The sequence below is a fragment of the Lygodium microphyllum genome, chromosome 15 (assembly GCF_053477565.2).
Source record: "Lygodium microphyllum isolate KBCC chromosome 15, Lygodium_microphyllum_v1.1.10, whole genome shotgun sequence".
Classification (NCBI taxonomy): domain Eukaryota; kingdom Viridiplantae; phylum Streptophyta; class Polypodiopsida; order Schizaeales; family Lygodiaceae; genus Lygodium; species Lygodium microphyllum.
The window spans coordinates 122,440,641-122,465,906 of record NC_141149.1 but is presented as its reverse complement, the minus strand read 5'-3'; the positions used below and the strand labels follow the sequence as shown (position 1 = coordinate 122,465,906).

Sequence of the window (25,266 nt, the reverse complement as noted above, 5' to 3'; positions counted from 1 at the left end):
CTAATAAAATGATCTAGGTCAAACTTGATACCAGGAACCACCTTGTACGTGCCAAGGATAAGTTATTACAACTTTTGCCTTTGACACACTGCTGACATCTTGAGGTCCTTTGCTCGTCATTGTGAAATAACTAACTTGCACATCACATGTGGATCTCACATTTGCACATTTGATTGACACTTAATCAAATGCTAAGCAAAGCATCAAAATTTCACATCCTCGTGACACTGTTAACCAAACTTGATGGGTCCCAAGAGATTGGATATGGTACGTATCCCATGCTGGTGTGTCCTCTTTAGGCTGATCCATTGGGAGTTTCAGATCCTCTTCAATGTCATACTTGGGCTGCTGTACACAACCCTGAGGGTTGTGTGCTTGGTCATTTGGATGGTATGCTGAAGGGATAGGAGCAGTGCAGAATGTGTGCTGAGGTATGCCCAGTCCTTGAGTGCCTCTCTCATCTCTCCTTGTCAAAACTTCAAATAATTCATCTTTGGTGAGTTGGGTAGAAAGTTCTGAATGGGACACCTTGAATGATGTCAAGAGGATTTTGCATTTTGGATGTTTGATGCCACTTCCTTGAGTCTCCATGAAGTAGGTGTCTGTGCTGAAGAAACAGGCATTGCAGGTGACTGCTTTGATGAGTGTGGCTGAGACATTCTCCTCTCTGTATTTGTACTTCGCTTCAAGTGCACCTAGCTCTTATACCATGTGCAGAAATGCTTGAGCAAAGATAGAGAAACTTAGGAGTGTATGACAATCACAAAGGGAATAGTAGAACTCAAGATGAAGATAACTTGGAAGATGAATGCTTGAATGAATCAAACTGTACACTGGATATTCTACGAGGGCCTCAGACCTTTGTGTCTTGAGGACTAGGATGAGGTGTGCTGAGGAACGAGTTGGAGACACTGATGATGTTTGATGTTGGCAGACGCAATGTAGGAAGCCCAGAATGCTGTAAATGCAGACCTGGCTGATTGTAGAATGATGTTAGCAGTTTTGAACAGGGCAGATGATGGGTGGCCTGCCAGGGAAGAAAATGCAGGTGTGGCAGCAACAAGTGAAAGGCATCTAGAACCAAGATGCAGATGCCAGTGCAGATGGTGGCTGCTGTATGCTTGTCGTTGATGCCAGGCAGCTTGGTATGGCAGCAAAATGTAGAATATCTAATGAAGATGACTGCTGGTAATGAACTCAAACAGTTGCATAGGATGATGACTGATGAGACACAGCTGGAAACGATTGCAAACAGGTTGCTTGGGCTGACTGTGGTTGTGGGCACCCAGGCATGCAGAAGATGTTGATGCTGAGGATGAGCTCCAGATTTGGTTGCTTGCTCTGTGAGACCATGCGGACAGCAGGGTAGTAATCTGAGGGACCTCTGCAGGATGGTGATATCTAAGATAGACACATATTTATAGAGGATTAGGCGTGCATTTATCGTACTGTAAAAAATAAGGCATTTATTTTTGGTAATTTAGCATTAATTGCTTTTGGGGCTGTTTTAGGGAGGCTATAGTAGGGGTTCATATACAATAATCTAGTTTAAGTGCAAACCCTAAAATTAGTGGTTCAATAGAATGATCATCATCCCCTATCATGGGGGTGCGGAAAGGGGGAGGAGAAACACCGGATGAAGAAGAGTCAAGTACATGGCCAGCTCAAAATATGTGAAATGAATATCCTCTAGTGGTATGGACAAGGAAGGTTGCAGCTAGGCACCAGGAGGGAAGCCTTCATGCTGATCCAAGAAAGTGAAGCTTAATGTAAACAGGAAAAACGATATGGGAATATTGAGCCATCCAATTCTTCAATGCACACATACCTTTACTTCAACAAAGTTCCTTTAGGTGCTTTAGTGTAAGAAGGGTTTCCACTCTCGAAGGGGAGATGATCTAAAGAGGGAAAAGTGAAGACAAGCTAAAGCTAGCAATTGCTAGAATCTGAAGATGTGTAGGTGGGAATAGGGGTAATATCTTGTTGTGACATGGGCATTTGGACTGAGGGTGCTGCACTTCACAATCTGTTGGAGTGAGGGTCTCATGGGAAAGTGGCATTGGCCGATTCTGGTTGCACGAGAGAGGTGGATGGGAACTCAAAAGTAGAGGTGAAGGACACATCCTGCCTATCCTCGAGGGAGTTGAAGAGTGTTTGAGGATGAAAGTTTATGGGATGAGTGGCAGACTAGTCAAAAAACCCCTCTAATAGGGGCTGGTTGAGGGGTAGATGATCAGCAGGTCTCCACTGATTAGTGCAAGCACCTTGTGGGCGTCATGGATAAGCTGCAGGCAGCATTGCCTTCTTTTTGTGCTTGAGGTCCTAGGTGGAGTAGAGGGTCGGGATTTGGGCAGGCTGTCCCTGGCCTTTGAATAACATTCGCAATGAAAACTATCTGCCTTTTGGCAATATTGGCACTAGCTATTTTTCTTGGGCATATTCTGTCAACCTGGCTTCAGTCTTCAGGGGAGGGTACTTTTGTTCCTCATTCGCCAGTTGGGTGTTGTTTTTGTTCTCCCCAATCCCTTGCTTCCCCTTTTGAGGGGAGGGAGTGGTAATGCCTCTACTAAAGCAATGGCAAGTCCTAAGAAGGACAAATAGCTCGAATGCTACCAAATCAAATGCCAATGAACCTAACCGGCAATCCATTCCTAAAAAGAATCTACATTGCACCCATTGCTAGATGCCATGCCATTTTGATGAGGAATGTGGCCCATGGGTTAAGCCTTTAAGGCTAGATGACAAAAATGTAAGCAATCTCGCATCCCAATAGCAATTGGACCTTGTGCCCACCAAGAGGCAGCAATGTCACCCCCCTGGTCACTGACAGGGGGTTATGATGTTGCACCTCACCAAAGCAATCATGGCCTCTATTTGTGCAAAACAATCCAGCCTACACCAGAGTCGCACTTTCTCAGCTGATTATGGCATAGGAACCTTTTGTTTCATAGCTGACCAGATATGTGGCATCCTATAGTAATCAACTATGTTATGACTAAAGGGTTCATGGCTGCCAGTTGCAGCTGTTTTCTGCTTGTATCAGAGCTAGACTTGCTTAGCTAATTATGGCATTCTATACTAATTGCCTGTCTTCTTGTAAATGAAGTTTTTAGAGATGTCTTTTGAGGCGTAAAATAGACAATCATACACCTTGAAATAATTCTGGAATAAAACATGCTTTTCCTTAAGCATGGTTACAAGGTTAGATTTGTGTTTTGCATTGGTTATTTGAAAGTGTATTAACTGCTATCTCAAGATGTATTTCAGTCACAGAAGCAGATTACTGTTCTCGCACAGTTGTTTTGAGTGTGGTCAGTTCATCACATGAACCAAAAAATACTAGAGTTAGGTTGATCGGATTTTAAACCATTATGTGCTATATCTAAAATAACAAAAGCTCATAAACACCCTTTCTATTTCATTGCTGAAGGCTTCAGGAACGTTGGCTTGAAGTGGATGAAAGTACGCAAGTGAAAGCCCTATTGGATGCATTAGCTGAGGATTCAAGTCCTTTCAATGACAGTTTTCCTAAAAAGACTCTAGTTTTTGCAAACAGTGTTGAAGCAGTAGATGCCATATACAAAATATTACAGAGGTCAAATATTGATTGTTTATGCTATCATCGTGATGTACCTGCTGAAGAAAGGACACGGAGTCTAAAAGCTTTCCAAGAAAAAGGCGGCGTATTGGTATGCACTGATGCTGCAGCACGGGGCCTTGATATCCCAAATATCAGTCATGTTATCCAGGTGCTAGATTCTACTGATTCATACTGATTCTGTTGCCCTGTCCTGCTCACTCCTTTCTAATTCTCCTCTGATTTCTCCATCCTGCAACTTTTGGTCCTTTTCTGTTTGTCTCAGCTTGTTTTAGTATCGTGCATGTGGATGCCAATAATAAAGTGATGAGGACGACAACACTTGTAATTTGAAATGTCTAATCTGCTTTGTGTGTTATTGCAGACATTGGCCTGTTCATCTGCAAGCCTTTATTATAAAACAAAATCAAGAGAAAACATTGTCTTTAGTTTATGGTGGTTCAATTGCTTAAACTGTCATGGCATTTTTCTTTGAGGGATTACTAGCTCACAGATCATGTGAGTCGTAGCACACATCTATTTGTATGTATATTTGCTCACAAATCACGTTCTATGTGTATATGCTTCTATATGTTATCATATGTATTTCTATATATTTGTGAATCAAAAGCACATTATAGGAGTTCAAATGGCAATTCGCAGCCCAATTGCAACAAGCAGCGACATTACTGCCCTTCTGTTAGCTTCTTGTCAAAGGGGGAATTGACATTGGAATTCATCCCAATGTGTGCAATAGAATATAGTGGGAAGATGTGCACTTTTGCAAGCATGGCAGTGGGTGCATGTGATGCTTCCTAGGAATCCCCCTAGCTTAGCTTGTAGCAGAAGGGAAATGGCTATCCAATTGCCCATCAACACCAACTTTGGGAACTTTTCAAAGAAGTTCTAATCAAGCCAGCCCATCTCACAGTTCCCTCATTTCTTGGATTTGATGATGGACAACAAGCTCCATTTGTGCCTTTTCTAGACATGACACTCCATCTTATGAATCCCGCATTCATTGTGTTTGGTGAGGGACTAGCTCCATTTATGACTTTTCTAGGTATGGAAGACAAGAATTTTAGAGATGGTCACGTGAGGCCATAGTTTACGTGTTCCCAATCGAGTATAGGGGCATCATTTGTGATACTGTTGCTAGGAAGGGATGTCATGATGGTCCTTGGTGAAATCTTACTGGATGCAGCTTGAAAGGCTCTACATGTGATATTAGTAGTCTAGCTTGTGCCAAAGTTGATATGCAAGGAGCTTGAAGTCAGTGAAAGCTGGGCTAACTTTAACTTGGCCGCTTGGGACAGACTGACATATGTCATACTCCATTGATGAACAAGATAGTGCATACCCATCGGAATCTTTGCTTAACTTGAGCATTTAGGTTGCTAATAGCAATTGTTGTGGTGGAAGATATTGATTTGGGAACTTCAGCAGCCATCTTGAGACATTGTAGCTTTGCATTGTTGATAAGCACTTTCAAATGGTAGAGGCTAGTGTCAAGTGGATCGTGGTCAATAATTGTGCTTGAAAATGCAATATTGAAAGTTCCACAATAATCTTGGACCATATGCTTCTTTTTATGTGATTAACCCAAAGTGTTTAACATGTATGATTGGGCTGAGTTTGTATGTTCTTATGCCAAATTGAAATCGGCCATTGATTTCACAAGTTTTTAAATTGATCAGGATGAGTTCCACTAGTCTCAAGGGTCTAGGACAGTTATTATTATGGATTTCAAGTTCCAAATTGAACTTCTTAGTGTAAAAAGTAGAAGTGCATTTTGACACATGGCTTCCTAGGAATTAATGCTGGCTGGATGGATCTTGTAGGAAATTTTGAGTTCTTGGTTGCTCTAGGTTCTAAAATTTGAGGTTGCAAAGTCTAACTAAAACTGAAGGTGAAGTAGTGAATGGATTTCGTAGGATACTTTGAATACTTGATGTTGCATCAGGGTCTGTAAATTTGCAGCTACAGACCCTTTGTATCCTTGCCAAGCTTAGAATAACTGGATGGTTCTCTTTTGGGCCAGTCCACTAACCCTAAGGTTTTGGAATTTGAGGTTGCAAAGTCTACTAAGTGGCTGAATGAATCTTGTTTGAAATTTTGAGTACTCTGTGTCATATTAAGTTGTAATTTGAGGTTGCAAGGCCTAGCTAAGGCTAAAGGTTAAGTGTTTGTATCCTCACCAATCAAACAATTTTTGAATTGTTCTCTATGAGACCATGAATTGGAGTGCTTACATTAGGTGTTTGTCAAGAATAACTATTTGATAATGAACATGGGCCATGGATAGGTGGTTCTTGCATTACATGTCCATATTGTAGATGCATGCAACATGCATTTGTGTATTAGTGATAAAGCAAAGATCTCAAAATGTCACATCCTTGGTACTCATTATTGCTATTTGATTTGTGTTAGTGCAAACACTTGTCTTACATTTGGAGGACCATGGCAACCCAGCATTCAGTAGATTTTTTAGAAGATTGAGATGAGAGTCCTAGGGAGGAGCTTTGAGGTCAGATTTGCAGCTGCCATCATCGGAGCTTGGAGATCTGTTTTGTCTGGCCTTTGTTAGTTATGACCGGTCACAATTGAAGAGAAAGGGAGGTGCCTCTTGTCTTCAATCACTACCTAAGATAAGAGTTTGGACACATTCTTGGACAAAGGACTTACCCCTTTCTTAGGGGAGACTCTTCCTGCATGTTGTTTTCTTAGTGGAAGACTAGTATATGCTTTTCAAGAGCTATTGTAGGAGAACCAAATGCAATATATAAAGATGCCCAAGTTTTATGTTAGTAAAAATCAGCTCCAAACTGCACAACCTTTATAAGTTCTTTCATAACATAAATAGCCAAAACTGTACAGATTTTGTTTGGCAATGACTCTACTTGAACTTGTAAAAATGTTCATATTCTCTATACTTAAATTGGAAAGAGTGCAAAACTTTGAAAGGCTTATGTTGACCATGACTATTTGGTCCATTTTGTGAGAAGTCCAAGCAAGAAGCTTCTAACAATGTCATTGATCATGGTCTGTAGTTCGAGCATGGATCCATGGAATCAACTTGTGCCCTAGCTGAATTTTCACATTTAGCACAGCCACTTGGCCCTAAACTTGTGTCACCAATAGAGTTTAGACGAGGCTGATACCATTTTATGCAAGTTACGATTATATATATAACACTCCACTTGGCCCTAAACTTGTGTCACCAATAGAGTTTAGACAAGGCTGATACCATTTTATGCAAGTTACGATTATATAAAACACTCCACTTGATAGGATGATACAATTCATGTGACTGAGGTTTATCTATCCTCCATAACCATCAGATGCTATGTACATATGCCACACCTTGTTGACAAAAATCCTCTGATAACTTTAGATGACAAATCATTTATTAAGTGCATCCTAGAAGTGTGGATTACATGTATGGAATATGTTCAATTTGTGGTATGTGATTGAAAGTACATTTGCAACCTCTTCATTTGCAAACTTTCTTGCATGGAGGTGTTGTGTTTTAGTCATCCCATCTAGCTTGATGATATCAATTGGTATGCAATTCCCCTACTAGTTAGGTGATTGGAAGACAACTGCCAATTTCACTTGCTTCTTTTGGAAGTAAAGGAATATGTTGAATTTGTTGAGATCTTCACAGGTCTATTTAGGGGCCTTGGCAGCAAGCAAAGGCATATTGGAACATCGATTGTCTAGAATGAGAAGATCAATTTTCAAAACATTGATGTGGTAGGTTGTGACTGCATCAATGTTGCAAACCAACGATCCAAATAAGCCTCACGAGATCCATATTGTCTCAATGATTTTGCCAAAGGTGGTGCCTTGTATGGAGACAGTCATCCTATTGTCTTTGAGATTGGGGAGCTTACCAAATCCTCAGATGTATTACCCTACACTAGAAAGCTTTGCTCTTTCTATCTAAAACTGGCGAGGGAAAGATTATTTGGTAACCTGTTGGACTATGGTAGATGCCAAGGGTCATGTCCCCTTCCAAGCTGCCTGCTTCATGGTCTCTTGGCTACTCCCTACCCTGTTCTCTAGATCCTCTTATCACATTGGAGTTACCTCATATCTGGTAGAGGGAGAAGCTGGAGCTGCCTAGATGCTGAATCCTGGCTCCTATTAGAATCTCTCTCTTCAATTGCTACACCTTCATAATCGAAAGACAAATTTGAGACTTGTGTGCATTTTTGAGAGTCTGAAGTGACTTTCATTACTTTAGCCAATGCAGGAGGGGAGACTTTTCTTTTGTGGAGTGCTCATAAAAAGGGTACAAAATGGAATGTAAAATGCAAAGAACCACACATGATAAATATAGAGGTGGAAATGACTTTTTCTCCAATGCATTTTTAGGGTTTTCAGGTATGTCCTGTCACATTCCTGGTTATCCAGATGCTTGATAGTGAATGGAATGTTTTAAGTAGTTTTGGCTTGTATGTCTTTGTATTGGTGAACATTTGTTTTTTTGTATTTGTTCTTAAAACTCAGTATCACACCCCATTTATTGAAGCATTTGCTGTTAACCTAATAAGCCTATCTTGTGCTGGCTGCACCATCTGTTTTTGCCTGAAAAGGCTGTGCTCCAAGTAGACATATGTCCATATGCAGATTCCAACCAACCATCTTTTATCAGAGTGGATGGATTAATAGGAGCAAGCCAAATGTTGTCGTAAATTAGTAGGCTTGAACATGATCAGCTTGTCTTTAAAGGTTAAATATCATTATGGGAGAGTATTTTCTTCTTGAATATTTCAAATTTCATAGTCATGCATTTATTTGAAGCAATACCAGTTTTTCTTTCTCCAACACAACCAAATGCCACATCTTTGCTTTGTGATAATTTTTGTCAATGTCAATGGAAATTCATCTTATAAGCACAAGTGCACTAGTCTATTTAGTTCTTCACTTGCACTGACTGTTACTGATGAAGCTGTCTAGTCTTTGTGACATTATAACTACAGTCATCCATTTGGTTGTTCGTCAAGTTTCTTTTTGTGTATCTGAATGGAAACTTGTTGTTAAATGGAATATTTTACTTCGTGACTTACGTGTATAATTCCTTGAATAATGGTGAAGGCATGGAATCTGTAGATTTAATCTGGAACTTTTTGACTGCCAGGCTGAATTTGCAAAATCAGCAGTTGAGTTTCTGCATAGAGTTGGCCGAACTGCTAGAGCTGGGCAACCAGGGATGGTTACAAGCTTGTACACAAAGATAAACAAACCTCTTGTGGAGGCAGTGAAGCAAGCAACAGCAGCGGGTCTGCCTGTGGTATTGTTCTCGTTACCCCATATATTGGTTTCATGGATGTTGAGGTCATTGGGGACTACTGTAAAGTTAAAAGGACTTTAAAAGCAAGGGATGAATCCCTAACAAATGGGTATAATATACTGGCTCACGAGTTGTTGAGGTCATTGGGGACTTCTGTAAAGTTACAAGGCCTCTTAAAGCAAGGGATGAATCTCCAATAAATGTGTACAAGAGATGTATGCTAATACTGACATGGATGACTCCAAGAACTCTCTTTTTTTTTCCCATAATCAAGGGCCTACCCTAGTGGTAAGCCACTTATTTTATTAACCCACTGACCGGAGTTAAAATCTCCCTTGCCTATACTAAATGACTGTGCAGGATATAGGAGTTGAACCCAAAAGGTTACCTCTACTAAATGACCGTGCAGAATACAGGAGTTGAACCCAAGACCTTGTGGTCACTACGTGTTCAACTTAAGCAACTGAGCTACACCTGTTTGGTCGTGCAAGAAACCCACACAACCCCCACCACAAGTCCCTTTTTTAGCCAGAGACAGATCTCTTCGGTTGATTTGTTTTATGATACATCTCAATCACATCTTGGCTCCACTGCAATTGTTACCTTGCCATCCTTGCTAGCACTTTACTTGAAATAAATTTGCCATCTATTCCAGCCAGGTCTACTGCACTCTCTATGATCTGGGCCCTTATACTTGTCAGGATGACATTATAGTATAGCTAGCTGCTTCCCTACCTCATCTGCAGCTGCTGCTTTTCCAAACACCAGATCTACTAGCAGATCACTGATCATGACTGTCCTACTGGTAGTGGGACGACAACGAGTTTCGTGAAATCCAGGTCCAGCTTCTGAGACAGGTGACTTTGGGAGCACACATTCATAAGCAAGTGCAAGTTATCTTGTGGCCTCTTCTTTGACACAAGAAACTGGCATGCCTTAAAATTGGAACAAGAGTTGTAACAATTATTGTTGGTATAAGACGACAGAAGGCATAGAGGATCTTCTAGGACCACTCGCCAAGTCCGGTTACCTCTTTCAGAGATACCAATGCATCAAGCCTCTACCATGCCCTTATGCACCTGCCTCTCCTTCCTTGCTTGAGCCATGCTCATCATACTCCTCCTTTACAGCAGAGATGTTAGGAGATACCATAGGCAGACTCCAAAATAAAAGAGCAAAGGATCACGATAGTTTAGTAGCAGAGTACTTTTAGCACACACTTGAGATCTCGGCACCTTTATTTTCACAGGGGCATGTAATCGGTTAGTGATAATAATATCGAGCACCATAGAAGTGAAATAGGGCTTTCTTCCATCATGCACCATCTTTGGTATGTACGTTGACAAGGTGTCAGATTACATCGCTGGACTTGGAAGGCTAGGTTCAACGTTGGCAGGAGTGTTGACACCCATTTTGCTTGATGTAGAGGACATCACCCCTTATATAGTTTGGAATCATGTTCATATGGTTAATTCAATTGGACATGGGAAATGGAAGATTTCATACTCGTCTGAGAAAAGGCAAACATACTTGACTATTGTGAGATTGAGAAATCGAGGTCCTAGGCTTAAAATAATATGCTGCTCTTGCAAAAGTGTCTCTCATGCAAGGATAATGAAGTTTGAAAGTTCAAATTTTAAGTTTAAGGTTCTATAATTTTTTGTACAATATATATTCATTGGTTATTTTTTTCAACAAAATTTAGGGTCACACACTGAATCATACTCCAATCATACTTCCATGGTTGTACGTGTTAGCCATATGGAACTGTGTTATGAAAAAACTATGGCTACAATGCCATCTAGATGCTATATTGATAGGATAGGGACTCCATTGTGATCCTTGGAAAAACCAACGTAATGGCCTTCAACACCTCCTTGTATAGGATTGGGAGACAGGATATTGTTTACATATAGAGAAGAGCCAATCTCGACCATGTCAAATCGTATGTTTATTTAGAGATTACTTTTATAGGGCACTGATTCTCTGTGCGGAGAATAGTTAAGGCATGCAAATGTTGCATTAGGAGAACCAGGGAGCCATTGTGTCCATGTCTAGTTCCAAGAGCCATGGATGAAGCTCCGACTTTTTCAGACATTGGTCACTCCCACATTATTTTATTGTGCTTCCATATGGGGACTAAGCTCATATCATAGGGAAAGAAGGAGAGGAACACTAAGGGAGCCAACTACAGAATTCTATGATGGTAAAATGGTGATGGAGTGACCGCTAGTGATGATCTCCCATCTTATTTGCTGTAAGACATTATTTGGACTCTCATACATCCTGGAAAGAAATTTTCATCAATTTAAATCAATTATGTGTTTTGAAAGGACAACTTGCTCAAAAAGTTCTATAAAAGGGGTCTCAAGCCTTCGTATTGCCACACACATCCCTTCATCTCACATTATCAAAACCAACATGTCATCATCATCCTCTACTACCAACCTAGCTTTTGCTCTCTTTCATTTGGGTCCAAGTGCTGCCACCTACTATCCAAGATTTTCTTCTCAATCACCACCTCTCTTGCTGTTGTCTCCTTCCTCAAGACAGCTCTGTTTCATCCTCCACGTCGCTTGCCCCATCAACTATGTCCAAACTGTTGTGGCTTGGCTTCTATTAATGTCTCCATGCTAGATGTCATCAGTTGTGGCTGGTTGGCTGTGCTATAGACTGCCGCACCTCAAAGGCTTTGCTGTGTTTTCTGCTGTCTAGCATCTCCTCAGCCTCGGTGAGCCTTTCTCTATCAAGACTTGCGTTATGTTTCTCCTATTGCCATTGTAGCTGCCTAGCATATTTTCTTCATCATCTAGTATCAAGCATTGGTGGTTGGCTGGACCTCTATGGTTAATCAATAATTGGTGGTTTGCCACCCTGCTCTTTGCTCTCTTGCATTTGGGTCCAAGTGCTACCACCAGCACTATCTTGGATTTTCCTCTCCATCGCCAACCATTCGTGCTGTTGCCTTCCTCTTAACAGTTGTGTTTCATCCTCCACATGCTGTCTGCCCTATCAACCGTGCCCAAACTGCTGCACTTTAGCTCTTGCTTATGTCTCGACTCTCCACCAATAGACATTGTCATTTCTGGCTGTGCGGCTGTGCTAGACTGTCCTATGTCTGTATTTTGCTGCTGCCCTGCATCTCATCAGCCTTGGTGACCCTTTCTCCATCAGAAAAACTGCTACTCTTTGGCTCTTGCTAATGTCTCCACTACTAGACATTGTTATTTCTGGCTGCATGGCTGTGTTAGACTGTTCCAGGTCTGTGTTTTGCTGCTGCCCTGCATCTCCTCACCCTTGGTGACCCTTTCTCCATCAGAAACTGCTGTAATTCGGTTCTTCTATTGCCATTGTAGCTGCTTAGCATCTTTCCTTCATCATCTGGCATCAAGCATTGGCAGTTTGCTTCACTCAAGATTTGTCCCTATGCCATTCCCACAACAGACATTGGCTGTTGGACAGCCCTTAATCCTTGAGCATCTGTTGTGTCACAACCCACATACTCAAGTTGTTCATTGAGTTTCCTTTGAGCATCTATCATCTTTCTTCTTCATTTGTGTTCTTGCCTGAGTTCATTTGTTAGTTGTTTTCATATACTCGAGTCTCTCTATTTTCTCTATAAACCCTAGTGTATCCTCACACTCCATGTTCTCTAGGTATGTGTGAAGTGGAGAAAATGGTCTAACTGGAAGGCCATCTTTGTTCATAGTGGTTGGACTAGTGTGCTCCATGTCCTCTAGGTATGTAACTGAATGATATCTGCTAAAATCACCCTATTCAGCTCTATGTGGCTAAGATCAAAGGAAGGAGCCTCCATGTTGTAGTGGAAAAGAGAAAGTGTATCTATTTTATACCACACACCCAAATGAGGTAGTCACCTTTGCATACCAACAGTGTGTGTCCCCTCCAGTGCCACTACAATGATGACTCCAAAGCAATGTGGGAGTCCCAAAATTTATGTAGAAGAATCTCTATCTAGAGACAAGAAGAAGACTCTGTGCCCCACCCAAAAGGTTCCACCCCAAAGAGACCCAAGGCATTGGACCATGGTGTGCTATTGCTCGAGGGCCTACGAGGAATGTGAAGGTGGTGGGCATTTTCTTTAGACTCAGCCAAGAAGTTCAACCCAATGAGGCCAAGACATTGGACCCATGGTGCCACAAAGGATTGCCTAGGGGAAAATGTGGTGCAAGGAGTCAATAGTTGCTTGGGATCCTAGGTGAGGAGGAAGCCCATGATTCTCTTCTTGATTAGGTGAAAGGGAACTTGCTACACAATGTGTGAGTTTTCATGTGGAAAGATGCCCACAAATACATATTTCCACTTGTCCAAGTGGCTAAAATAAGACAATGCAATGTTATTCAAAGGAAATGCACTAAGGGGTATGCTCACAAGTCATGCAATAGGTTTTCACTCGGACAATGCCCTCGAAGGAGACTTGTTCGCCTATCCAATTGCCCTTCAAGATGGAAGAAATGTGTACAAACAAAAGGATGTGGAGATCAAAGACAACGAAAATAAGCTGAAACTTGAATGTGCCATGTGGGGAAAGTAACACCCTATCAAATTATGGTTGGCTTTGTGAAAGAAGGAGGAGCTGAAGTAAACTAAGGTGCCAAAAACTTGATGCAAAAGGAAGAAAAACACCTCAGTTGAAAAAGCTAAAAGGAACAATTGCCATCGTAGCATCAAAGGTGCTTGAAACGTGGCCTTGAGAGGGGAAGCTTCCATATTGTTTGAAGAAGTTGGCCTCAATAAGGAGAGAACATATGGAGCCACCAAGGGGAGGACCCAAGTGAATTTCTACAATGTTACTCCTTAAGCCAAGCATACACTACAATAGGAGAGCTCGATAACCCTTATATAATGCTTTTGTAAAGGAGATTAGGAGAGAGAAAGTCTGTAGAAGAGAGATAAAGTATAGAGAGAGAGAGAGAGAGAGAGAGAGAGAGAGAGAGAGAGAGAGAGAGATGCTAAGCAAGAAGGTTGGAGATGAAAAGGATTTGTATTACTGAATGAATAATGAAAAAAATAGTGCTCTTATATCTTATACTTATGCCAATGTGGCTAGAGTATTACTCTCTTACTAAAATTAAATGTCTATTTTCCACTTCATTACAACTCATTACCACCTAAGAGTTTTTGTCATAAAAAACTTTGGGATATCTCTCATGGGTCTATCTAGCATAGAGAGGTTGACACGGCAAGGTAGGGTCCCTTAGTGATGGTGTAGTATTCTCTGTATTTGTAGATGATGCTTGTTGTGAGGATGTGGGTGATGGGCTTTGCATCTGTCTGTGGTTATGTTTAGGGTGGTCCCTCCTAGTCAATCAAACTGATGAGGGATCTATGATGGAGGGAGTAGTCGATGCTCTGGAAGAACTCCGTGAGTGCACGTTGGTGTGTGGCTTTGTGTCTTTGTTGTTGGGTTCATAAGAGGTGCTCTTTGGGGTGGCGTAGCTTTGGTAAGAAAAGCTTGAGACATCTTTGATTCGGGAAATCCATAACCCTAGATAGTGATCCAAATCCCTCTCTAAACTGTTGGGTATTTGACTCACGCCTTACTTACGCCTACGCTCATATGGGAGTGTCGGTGATCAGTAGGACACTGGGGCACTTTTTACTCTCGGTAGGAGAGGTTTTTTCCCCCATACTTATGGTCTTATTGTCGTATGTACTTATGTGCTTATGTTACACACATTTGGGCACTTAGTGTGTGTCGGGTGTGAACACCCCCTACAACCCTAAGGTTTAAGGGTTGTACTTTGTACTTTCAGATTACACTTATTCAGTCTATTCTCTTGGGTGTCGTGCTTTAACTCTGTCTCTCACTCTCACAATGTCTACTGAATCCCAGCTGTACCTCGATCCTCTGATCTCACATTTGGTATTAGAGCACAGCTCTGAACTCAGCTTCTGCCTGCAGTCTGCAGTCTGCAGTCCACGCCAGTTCTGCTCTAGCACCGCCTGACACTGCTCGCCAGTCCCCGTCAGGTTCTCCCTAAACTGCCTTGGCGGTCGCCAGCTTGTCTGGGCGCTCCAGCACGTCTGCCTCCAGCACGTTCGCCAGTCGCCACCAGTCTGAAGGGCGACGCCAGCTCCAGCTCCACGTCAGCAGTCAGTCTGCCCGTCGTCAGTCTCGTCAGTCAGTCTCGTCAGCAGACAGGCGCGCTGTTCACCAGCGCCGTGTTCCTCAGCGCTGCCTTTGTTCGACTGTCCGCCTGTCGTCCGCCCGTCAGACATTGGTCAGCTCCACGTCAGGCAGCCCGCTCGCCTGACGACCTGCCACTGCGCAGCCCGCCTGCCTGACGACCTGCCACACAACACGTGCAGTCCGCTTGCCAGACGACCTGCCACGCAACCAACCTGCCCGCCGTTTGACACCCGCCTGCAGCTCGCGACAGTTCTCACGTGTCCACATCAGCAACCTGCATTTCGTTTGCATGATTTGACCAGCGACCTGCCTCTGCTTGTCAGCCTGCTCAACGGCAGGTACATTTTTTAAACATTTTTTTTTATAAATTTCAGCCTAGATCACACCTCTGGAAGAGGAGGTTCATACGCGCAGCACAGAACAGGTGGGAACTAAATTTCATGCAAATTTCTGGACTGGACCATCAGAAATTTTGGGGCTTTTGTGTATTTTGTGGACAGTTGCATTTAAACTGCTGGCACAGTCACAGAAAGACTGTTTTGATAGGAATTTTGGCAAAAATTTTGGGGATTTTGAGATAACAGCGTTGCAGTGCACTGTTTGCACCTTGGGAAGCGTGCATTAAAAGACAGTTTTCTGACAGAGTATGCCCTTGCACATTAATTGTAGAAACGTGTTTGCTGCAATTTCTAGAAATTTTCAGGTTTCCAATTCATACTGCTTTGACATTGCTCATTTTGTCTTTGGAAATTTGTCATCATGGCAAATCAGGGAGGTGATGTCTTTACATATGTATCCAAGGAAGATAGACTGGATGAAAACAACTATTCCCTTTGGTCATTCATGATGAAGAATGTATTAGTGGCCAAGAATTTATGGGATTATGTCAGTGGAGAGGAAACTCGACCGGGAGTTGTAGCTCCCGTTACTCCTCCTCCCCATGGCGCACGTGGACAACGGGGACCTCACCCCGCTCCACCTCAGCCACTTCCTCCAAGAACTGCAGCTCAAAAAGCTTAGGATACCCGTGATGCACAGGCCTTGTCGCTGATTGCTCTGGCAGTTCAGCGGTCCATCATACCTCATATCCGTTCGGCATCTTCTTCAAGAGATGCATGGCTGACTTTGGAGCATATGTTTGCAGGAAAGAATGAGACTCGGATCTCTTTCTTGAAGAAAGAGTTGGAAACTCTGAAGATGCATGAAGGTGATTCTATGCAGGATCACTTAAATAAGATTCAGGACTTGAGGGAGCAGCTCATGAATGTAGATGAGTATTTTTGGGATGCATTGTTGATATTCACCACCTTGAATTCCTTACCTCCTTCGTACTTGTCTTTTCATACTGCATTAAACCTCACCATGAGGATTGCTGAGCACCCACTCACTTTCATTCAGCTGGTTAGTTTGCTTCTAGAGGAGGAGCAAACACAGAAAAATAGTGGTGTGGATGCTATAGTCTCTGAGCAGGCTTTTGCGGCAAGACAGAAAGGCAAGAACAGCAAGGTGAAAAATGCTCCACAGAGTTTTGGCACTTTGGGCACATCGCAGAATCAGTCACAAGGGGGGACGCAAGCAAAGAAAGGAAAATGTCATTATTGTAAGAAGCCCGACCACTATATCACTGAGTGCAGAAAGCACATTGCCAAAGAGAAGAAGAAGGAGTCAGGAATGTCTGTTTCTACTACTCCTTCCACTGCTAGTGAGTCCGCGTCCTTTGTTGTGGACAGGGACTATTGTTTTTACACTTGCAGTTATGACATCTCTTGGGCCGATAGAGCACTTAACTCTACAGAGGATGCTGATACTTGGCTCTTTGACAGTGGAGCTTCTAGAAATATTACATCTCGCAGAGATTTGTTTGCTTCAGTTAGTGCACCTACCGTTGGGAAATCGGTACAGTGTGCCAATAATGCATCATACCCTGTTCGTGGTATTAGGGAGATCCAGCTCACAGCCATTGATGGCTCTATTCCCCGCCTGCAGGATGCTTTATTTGTGCCTGGAATCAAGAAGAATTTGCTTTCTATTTCTTCTTTGCCACGTTGTGGTATGTAGGTCACCTTTGATGATGACCGTTGCATGGTTAGAGAAAAAGAATGCATGACTTTGGTCTTGACAGGATCTTTGTGTCATGGTTTATATGAGTTGGAGGCTCTTTCAGTAGATCAGTCAGCATACTTGACATCCACTCTTACTCCTGCTATGGTATAGGCGGAGTTATGGCATGCTCGTTTGGGGCATGTAAACTTTGGCAGCTTGATGCTTTTGCAGCGTACTTAGATGTTGGATGGCTTACCTCTCTTGGAGAGACCTCCTGAGCACTTATGCGAGGGATGCATTTTGGGAAAATTGCATTGGTTCTCATTTCCTCGTGATGTTGCTTTCAGAGCAACAACCAGATTGCAGTTGGTGCATTCAGATGCTTGTGGGTCTATGCAGACCATGTCATTGGGTGGTTGTTATTATTTTGCGACATTCATTGATGACTTTACACGTTTTTGCTGGGTCTACTGTTTGAAAAAGAAGTCAGAAGTGTATGATGCATTTTTGGCTTTCAGTGCACTTGTTGAAAACCAATCTGGATGCAAGATTAAGACTCTCCGTTCGGACCGAGGGTGGGAATACATGTCCTCTATGCTCAATTCTTTTTTGCAGCAGAAGGGCATAGTCCATCAGTATACTACAGCTTATACTCCACAGCAGAATGGGGTAGTAGAGAGGAAAAATCGGTCACTCATGGAGATGGCCAGATGTATGCTGAAGGCAAAGAGCTTGCCTCATAGTTTTTGGATGGAAGCAGTCATGTGTGCTTGCCATATTTTGAACAGATGCCCTACCAAAGCCTTGAAGACCATCACACCATTTGAGGCTTGGAACAGCCGTAAACCTTCTGTTGGTCACTTTCGTACCTTTGGGTGTCTTGCCTATGCCCATATTCCACAGGTACTTAGAAAAAAGTTGGACAACAAGGCTGTTAAGTGCATTTTTATGGGATATAGCAATGAGAGCAAAGGCAACAGACTCTATGATCCTGTTACGAAGAAGGTTTTTGTCAGCAGGGATGTTGTTTTTGATGAAAAATCAGAATTATCCTTGGCTGGTTTGGACACATATCAGGCTGCCCGTGATGTTTTTGAAGGGCTGCTGCCCATTACTTTTGGTGATTCAGCTGGAGGTTCAGAAAATGAACCTAATGTTCAGCCAGTTGCTCCTATGGAAAGTGCAGAAATTCAGCCATTGGCTGATCTGAATATTCAGCATCATGCTGAAACTGAAATTCAGCAAGAGCTTGCACACAGCCAGGATGCTAGACAGCTACCTAGATGGTATTTGCAGACTATGCAAGATAGTCCTTTGGATGCACCCATGGCTGGTTGTACTAGAAGGCAAACTCGTTTGCATGATTCAGCACATACCATGGAGTTTATTATGGCAGCAAGTACTTTTGATAATGAAGAGCCTGAATGTTATGAGGATGCACAACACAGTGTGCATTGGATGGTAGCGTTGCAAGGTGAATTAGATTCTATTACTAAGAATCAAACTTGGGATTTGGTGTCCTTGCCATTTGGGAAGAAAGCCATTGGAACGAAATGGGTCTACAAATTGAAAACAAAAGCAGATGGATCCATTGATAAATACAAGGCACGGCTGGTAGCTAAATGCTACGCACAGAAAAAGGGCATTGATTATGAGGAGACATTTGCTCCTACTTCCCGTATGACGACCATCAGGTCTATGATTGCTTTGGCTGCACATTATGGTTGGACAGCTCATCAGCTAGATATCAAGACTGCATTTTTACATGGGGAACTTCAGGAGGAAGTTTATGTACAGCAGCCCATTGGTTTTGCAGTTGAAGGCTCAGAACATTTGGTATGCAAGCTCAAAAAGGCACTATATGGTTTGAAACAAGCTCCTAGAGCTTGGTATGAAAAAATAGATGCTTTCTTGCTTGGTCAAGGGTTTCTAAACAGCTCATCTGAGTCTACCCTTTACGTATGTAAAGAAGGGGGATCTATGCTGATTATATGTCTTTATGTTGATGACCTTTTGCTCACTGGAACACATGCTGATCAGATTTCAACATTCAAACAAAATTTGCAGCAAACTTTTGACATGTCTGACTTGGGAGTTTTGCATTACTACTTGGGCATCCAGTTCATACATGATGCTTGAGGTATTGGGCTATCACAGTCAAGGTATATTGGGCAGCTTCTTGAGAAGTTTGGCTTACAGGATTGCAAGCCAGTTTGTACTCCCATGGAACCTGGACTGAAACTGTCATTACATGATGACAGTGATTTGTTTGATATACATATATATGCTCCTGCAGTTGGATCTCTTATCTATCTATGCAATACTAGGCCGGACATACAGTTTGCAGTTTCAGCTTTGAGCAGGTATATGCATCAGCCACGTATGTCACATTGGCAAGCTGTCAAGCGTGTTTTTCGCTACTTGCAGGGTACTCGTTCTCTTGGGTTGCTTTATGCCAAGGGGGGACCACTGCAGTTACATGCTTACAGTGATTCTGATTGGGCTGGTGATTATGATACACGTCACTCCACTAGTGGCAATTGTTTCTTTCTTGGCTCTTCTTGCATTTCTTGGCTTAGCAAGAAACAATCCACTGTTGCCACATCGTCATGTGAAGCTGAATACAAGGCAGCTTTCACTACCACAGTTAAATGCGTATGGCTTAGACGCTTGCTAGTTGATTTGGATGTATCTGTTACTGAGCCTACTCCTTTGTTCATTGACAGTCAGAGTGCCATTGCAGTGGCACGGAACCCAGTGTTTCATGCTCGCACGAAACACATTGAGATTCACTATCACTTTGTCAGAGAGAGGCTACATGCAGGTGATATCAGCCTTGTGTATTGTCCTACCACCAGTAATGTGGCAGACATCTTCACCAAAGCTCTTCCTCATGACAAATTTGAAGCATTTCGAGATGCTTTAAATTTGATATCCTTTGGTGGCGGATGATCCTTGTACTCTTGATCACTCTTCACTCCAAGGGGGTTTGTTGGGTATTTGACTCATGCCTTACTTACGCCTACGCTCATATGGGAGTGTTGGTGATCAGTAGGACACTGGGGCACTTTTTACTCTCGGTAGGAGAGGTTTTTTACCCCAGACTTATGGTCTTATTGTCGTATGTACTTATGTGCTTATGTTACACACATTTGGGCACTTAGTGTGTGTCGGGTGTGAACACCCCCTACAACCCTAAGGTTTAAGGGTTGTACTTTGTACTTTCAGGTTACACTTATTCAGTCTATTCTCTTGGGTGTCGTGCTTTAACTCTGTCTCTCACTCTCACACTATCTACTGAATCCCAACTGTACCTCGATCCTCTGATCTCACATAAACAAGCAATGGAAGCACCCTCGGGTCTTGTAGTATATTGGGCATCTGCACAAGTAGTATCGCTCTATCTTTGCATTGAGCCAACAAAGCTGGCAAATCTTGTCCTCTGGGGGGGGGGAAGTTTGCACTGTATTTACCTATCTCGATTCGAAGCTAGTGTGAGGAGCATACAGGCACTTAGTATCCCCTTGTAATGCTAGCTATCTAGAGGACTCTAGTGCAAGTTGGGAGTATCTCTAGCTCGGCAAGGTCCAAACCCTATGCAAGGAAGTGAGCCTCTAGAAGAGGGCCTTTGCCATTATGGGTGGTACTTCCATCTCTGCTTTGATAATCTCATACGGTATAGAGCGCTTAGTTCAAATTATCCATGAAATTATTAGTACTAGGGGTCATGAAATTATTAGTACTAGGGGTCTCTCTATTTCCTCCCATCCCTCATATATCTCCTTCCCTCGGGTAGTACTAATCCTGTGTGGCTAGGAGCTCGATGCCCATATGAGGGTCCCATATAGGTGTTGGTGTGACCAAAGTATTGAAGTGCGAGAGCTTCGTCGAAGGTTCCTAAAATAATATGCGTGTGCATTGGATCTCTATCGACCAGAGAGCCACATAGCCTTGTGTCAATCTATTCTCTGTGCTTCTCAAAGTGAATCTCGGCCTTGAAAGTGTAATTTCTAAGTAAACATAACTTTGGACCACCTCCACTATCTTCTTTCCATATGTGAAATGGGATATTGATTGCCGAACAAATGGGCAGAATTGTGAAACACCATAACCTTGGTTTTCCCAAGGTTCACTATGAGATCCTTGTCTTGACAGAAGGCTTGTATTGCATCCAGGTGGTGTTGTGATCTTTCCAGCGTGCTAGAGATGAGGACTATGTCCTCCGCATATAGTAGTATGGGTAATAATATCCATATACTGTGTGTCCTGCACCACCAACCAAATGGGGCCCCCCCCCCCCCCCCCCAACCCGAAAAAAAAAGGCTAGCTCTCTTCTGTAGTCAATAAGTGTAGTGTGATATCTCATTGATATAAAGGCCGAATAGAGTAAGTGAGAGTGGGCATTCCTGTTTTATCCCAATGGTGTTGGTGGTCTCCTCTAACAGCCCTCTGTTGAGCTAAAATATGCATTACTTGCTGATTAGCCTCTTAAACAGTCCCAAAACACACTAAAAAATGTTCTTTTAGAGTAAAATCCTAAAACAGGGAGTGGTTTGAGAGACTTTAGTGGAAATCCTAATTTTTGGGGCGCCCTTCCACATCTATAAATAGACAGGCTGGCCCCATTCAACCTCATTCCATCTGTGCAGGTTTCTCACTCCACGTGCAGATTTCAGCCATCAGCCTCCTCCCATGTGGTTGTTCAGCCCTCGAGACTGCTGCCAATCCATCCGTGCTTGCTCCTGCTGCTGGTGCCTTCATCCATGTTGATGTTAGTTGCTGGAGACATCATCATCTGTTGCGCTCTGATCATCTAGTCATCGCCAGCCACATCAGACACTGTTTCAGCCTGCTGTTTACAGCAGACTGTGCACAGTTTCCAGCCTCCGATCGGTGGTACACTGGTGGGTTTACCAGTTTCCAGCCTCCAGGCTGCTGAGTTTTGGTGACCAGCCTGCTGCCATTTACTATTCAGCACTCCTACACTCCAATTGGTGGTCACAAACTTGGGATCCGTCTCCGGTGGATGTCACAATCTCGGCCCTTGAGTACAGTGTACACTCTTACATTCATTTACAACATTCATTCACTTCTGAGTTGTGTTCTCTCTCTCCCTTCTGTTTGCGTTTGAGTTTTGAGTTTAGGGTTTGAGTTTTACCCTCTGTGTCTGTGTCTGTCTCTTTGTGTTTCTGTCGTGGTCGTACACTCTGTGTATCCTCAGTGCAAACCCTAGCGGTTTTTTTCACATGGTATCAAAGCTGGTGCTCTTGTAAAGAGTATCCTGCGGATATTGTGGAGAGCTAGTCTTTGTGTGAGGCTCACAATATGACTCGTAACCGAATCACAATGTCCTAGACACCTTCTTCTCCAGTTCCTATGATGTCTTATCAGGCTTCTCCATCATTGGAGGCCCTGAGACGGCATTATGGACTTGGTGAGAAGGACGACACTCCACCTTCACCAGATTTCACTAACATGAAAGAGGAGGACTTTGAGGAGTACTATCGCAACAAGTACGGTGATGTTTATACCCCTTCTACCAGTTTTGCTACCACATTTGGACAGGTTGGTGAGGTTGGCCACCTCTCCGATCATGGAGGAGATACACCATTCGGAATGTCTGGCGATCCATCTTCATAATCTTAGCTAGGTCCAATGTCAGATATTTACAATTCTTTTGTGTTTCATGAATCAAAACCCTCGCCTGTTTCTTCTTTTGAGGTACACGATTCGGATGGCTTTGCGTATGTGAACTTCAATAAAGGGGACTCACGAAGTAGACAAAATTCAGGTACATCTACAGCTTCTGTTTCATTTGAGCATATCACACACACTTCTCACTTCTCACTTCCCTCCCATCCCACCCTCTTCTATATCACACCTCTCATCATCTTTCCAAAACCTTGGATTACACTCTACATCTGCATCACACACCCTAGGGGTTGGATCTTCCATCTCCGCTCCTAGCACCTTTTTCTTCTCCACCCCTTTTTCTACCTCTTTGTACCATGGTACTTCGTTAGGGGAAATGCCATCCTTTAACAGAGTATCTCTCACCTTTCAGCAAACGACCACACCCATAACTCCTGGGTTGATTGTGATGGGCATCCTCCTCACTATCCCTAGCTTTATATCTCACATGACCACTCAAACGCAGGGGTTTCCATCCTCTGCTTATGGTGCGTTTTCACACTCTTCTTGGGTTACATCTATGCAAGGATTTCCCTCTTTTGCTTTCCGTGTTTCTGTCCCACATCCTTGGGTTTCTCATGTGGCTACCATGCCCACATCCTTGGGTTCCTCATGTGGCTACCATGCCCATGCCTAGTTAGCCCATCCCTACCTATGGATCCACCGTGCAGACTATCCACATGCTTGGTGGGCACTCTGGTGTCCATTCCTAAGCGTGCTCCACTCCCCCATTCTACCCCCACTATACTTTTTCACACTATCCATCTCCAAGCACTACCACTCCTGTTGCAACAGCCAAGAATGCCTTCACGGATAAGACACGTTTTAACAGGTCAAATTTCACTACTTGGTCTAATTTCATGCAACAAGTGCTTGAGTCTCAGGGTCTTTGGGACCTCGTCATTGGTCTAGAGCCTATGCCGGACCCTCGACTAGCTCACCCTGATTACATCCGTCAATGGAGAGCCCGGAATGCCACAACCAATGTTGAGTTGATACAGGGATTGCTTCTTGAGTTTCACTCTCAGCTGTAGCACTTCCGCTATGTTAGAGCGTTGGAGTCACCTTCTCGATCGCTATGCAGCTCGTGATTGTACTTGGCGCATCCATCTCGACTTTGAGCTTCAAGAGTTCTCTATTAAGAACGGGGATGATGTGAAAGTCAAGCTGGCTGAATATAGGTGGTTACTTGTCGAGTTCACCACTACTGGCTCTCCAAAGTCAGATGACAATTAGGTTACATTATTTTTGAATAAGTTGCCCCAAAAATACTTCAATTTCATTCAACACGTCATCTCCCAACCTGATTGCCAACCTTCTATTAGTTTGAGTGTCAGTTCTTGCATTACGCAAGGCTGCATGATCAGGTCCACAAGAAATCCTCATCATAGTTCTATTCAGAGCAGAGGGGGTTGGTTGCCTCTTTTTCGAGAGGGAAAACCACCAGTGGCAAGAACTCGCAAGATGCGAAGGCAAGCCAATCAAAGGGTGACCCCTCTTCCTCAAATGGAACCAAAGAATCTAGACCTATTTGGCAGCAACTCCCTAAGAAAAACCAGTTTTGCACACTGCCAGAGAGCAAGCCATGTGGATGTGGAGTGTCGCTCCAAGGCCCAAGGTCTTCCACCTAAAAAGCCACAGCAAACCGTTGCAATTGCACAGTCCAGTGGGGCTACGCCTTCCGCTCCTGCTTTATCTGCTCCTTCAGCAACTGTTGTTGCTAGACATGTGGCTCGAGTATAGCCTCAGCAGCCCATCTCTTTCACTACCCCTGAGGGATTGGTTGATTGGTTTGCAGGTTCTGATCCCGTTGCACTTCATGCATCTATCTCACCTTTCTCCCCACCTCATTAGGTGTTCCCTTGGTAGAGCCCTGCTACTGGATGTACGCGATGGTGGCCATCTCTTAGACTAGCATATCTCTAGGTTCTTTCGGATACCCTAGGCTAGTCTAGCATTCATTTTTCGCACTCTTAGAGTCGGGTCCATAGGATTCATTGTCCTTAGCTTTTACCTTCTTTTGTCTTTCGCTGCATTTACTCACACACATACACATTCATTGCATTTATTTTGAGTTAGATTTTCTTTCTGTTATGTTTTGCTTTGGAGCATCTCACCACTAACCTCTGTGTTTGCAGATTCTCATCTCTTTTGCAGGGTTTTGTCTTTTAGTGTAGGGCTAACTTGTAGATTGCTTTGGTCCTACCTAGGCTAGAGACATGGGGATGCGCACTGTTTCTTTCATGGCTTCATCATCCTAGGAGTGCTTGCTCTTCTTCGAGCATGGCGGTTTTCCCTCCCGAAGCGGATCGAGCAACATCTCTCTTGATGCTATCATGGTGGTGACTTCTACCTTGCTCTTCTAGCGGGGTGCTTCATCCACTTCATCCACTTCCTCTTCTTTCATTTCTTATGGTTCGTAGCACCATATGAAGACCAACATCAGGCTCCTCTTCCTTCTTCGGCATCTACATCCAGGTTGAGAGGGGATTCCTACCCTTC

At 43.2% G+C, this 25,266-nt stretch overlaps 1 protein-coding gene across 4 annotated transcripts in view; it reads left to right on the top strand.

Annotated features, from left to right (window-relative positions):
* EMB3108 (DEA(D/H)-box RNA helicase family protein) overlaps window positions 1-25,266 on the top strand; it is an 80,477-nt gene that overhangs the window by 29,593 nt on the left and 25,618 nt on the right. For 3 of the 4 annotated variants that reach the window (XM_087694701.1, XM_087694699.1, XM_087694700.1), the window contains exons 5-6: window positions 3,431-3,749; window positions 8,724-8,876. In XM_087694701.1, the coding sequence (XP_087550827.1) occupies window positions 3,431-3,749; window positions 8,724-8,876 (472 nt within the window). The remainder of the gene's footprint in view (window positions 1-3,430; window positions 3,750-8,723; window positions 8,877-25,266) is intronic. The other variant, XM_087694702.1, reaches the window with a different exon arrangement.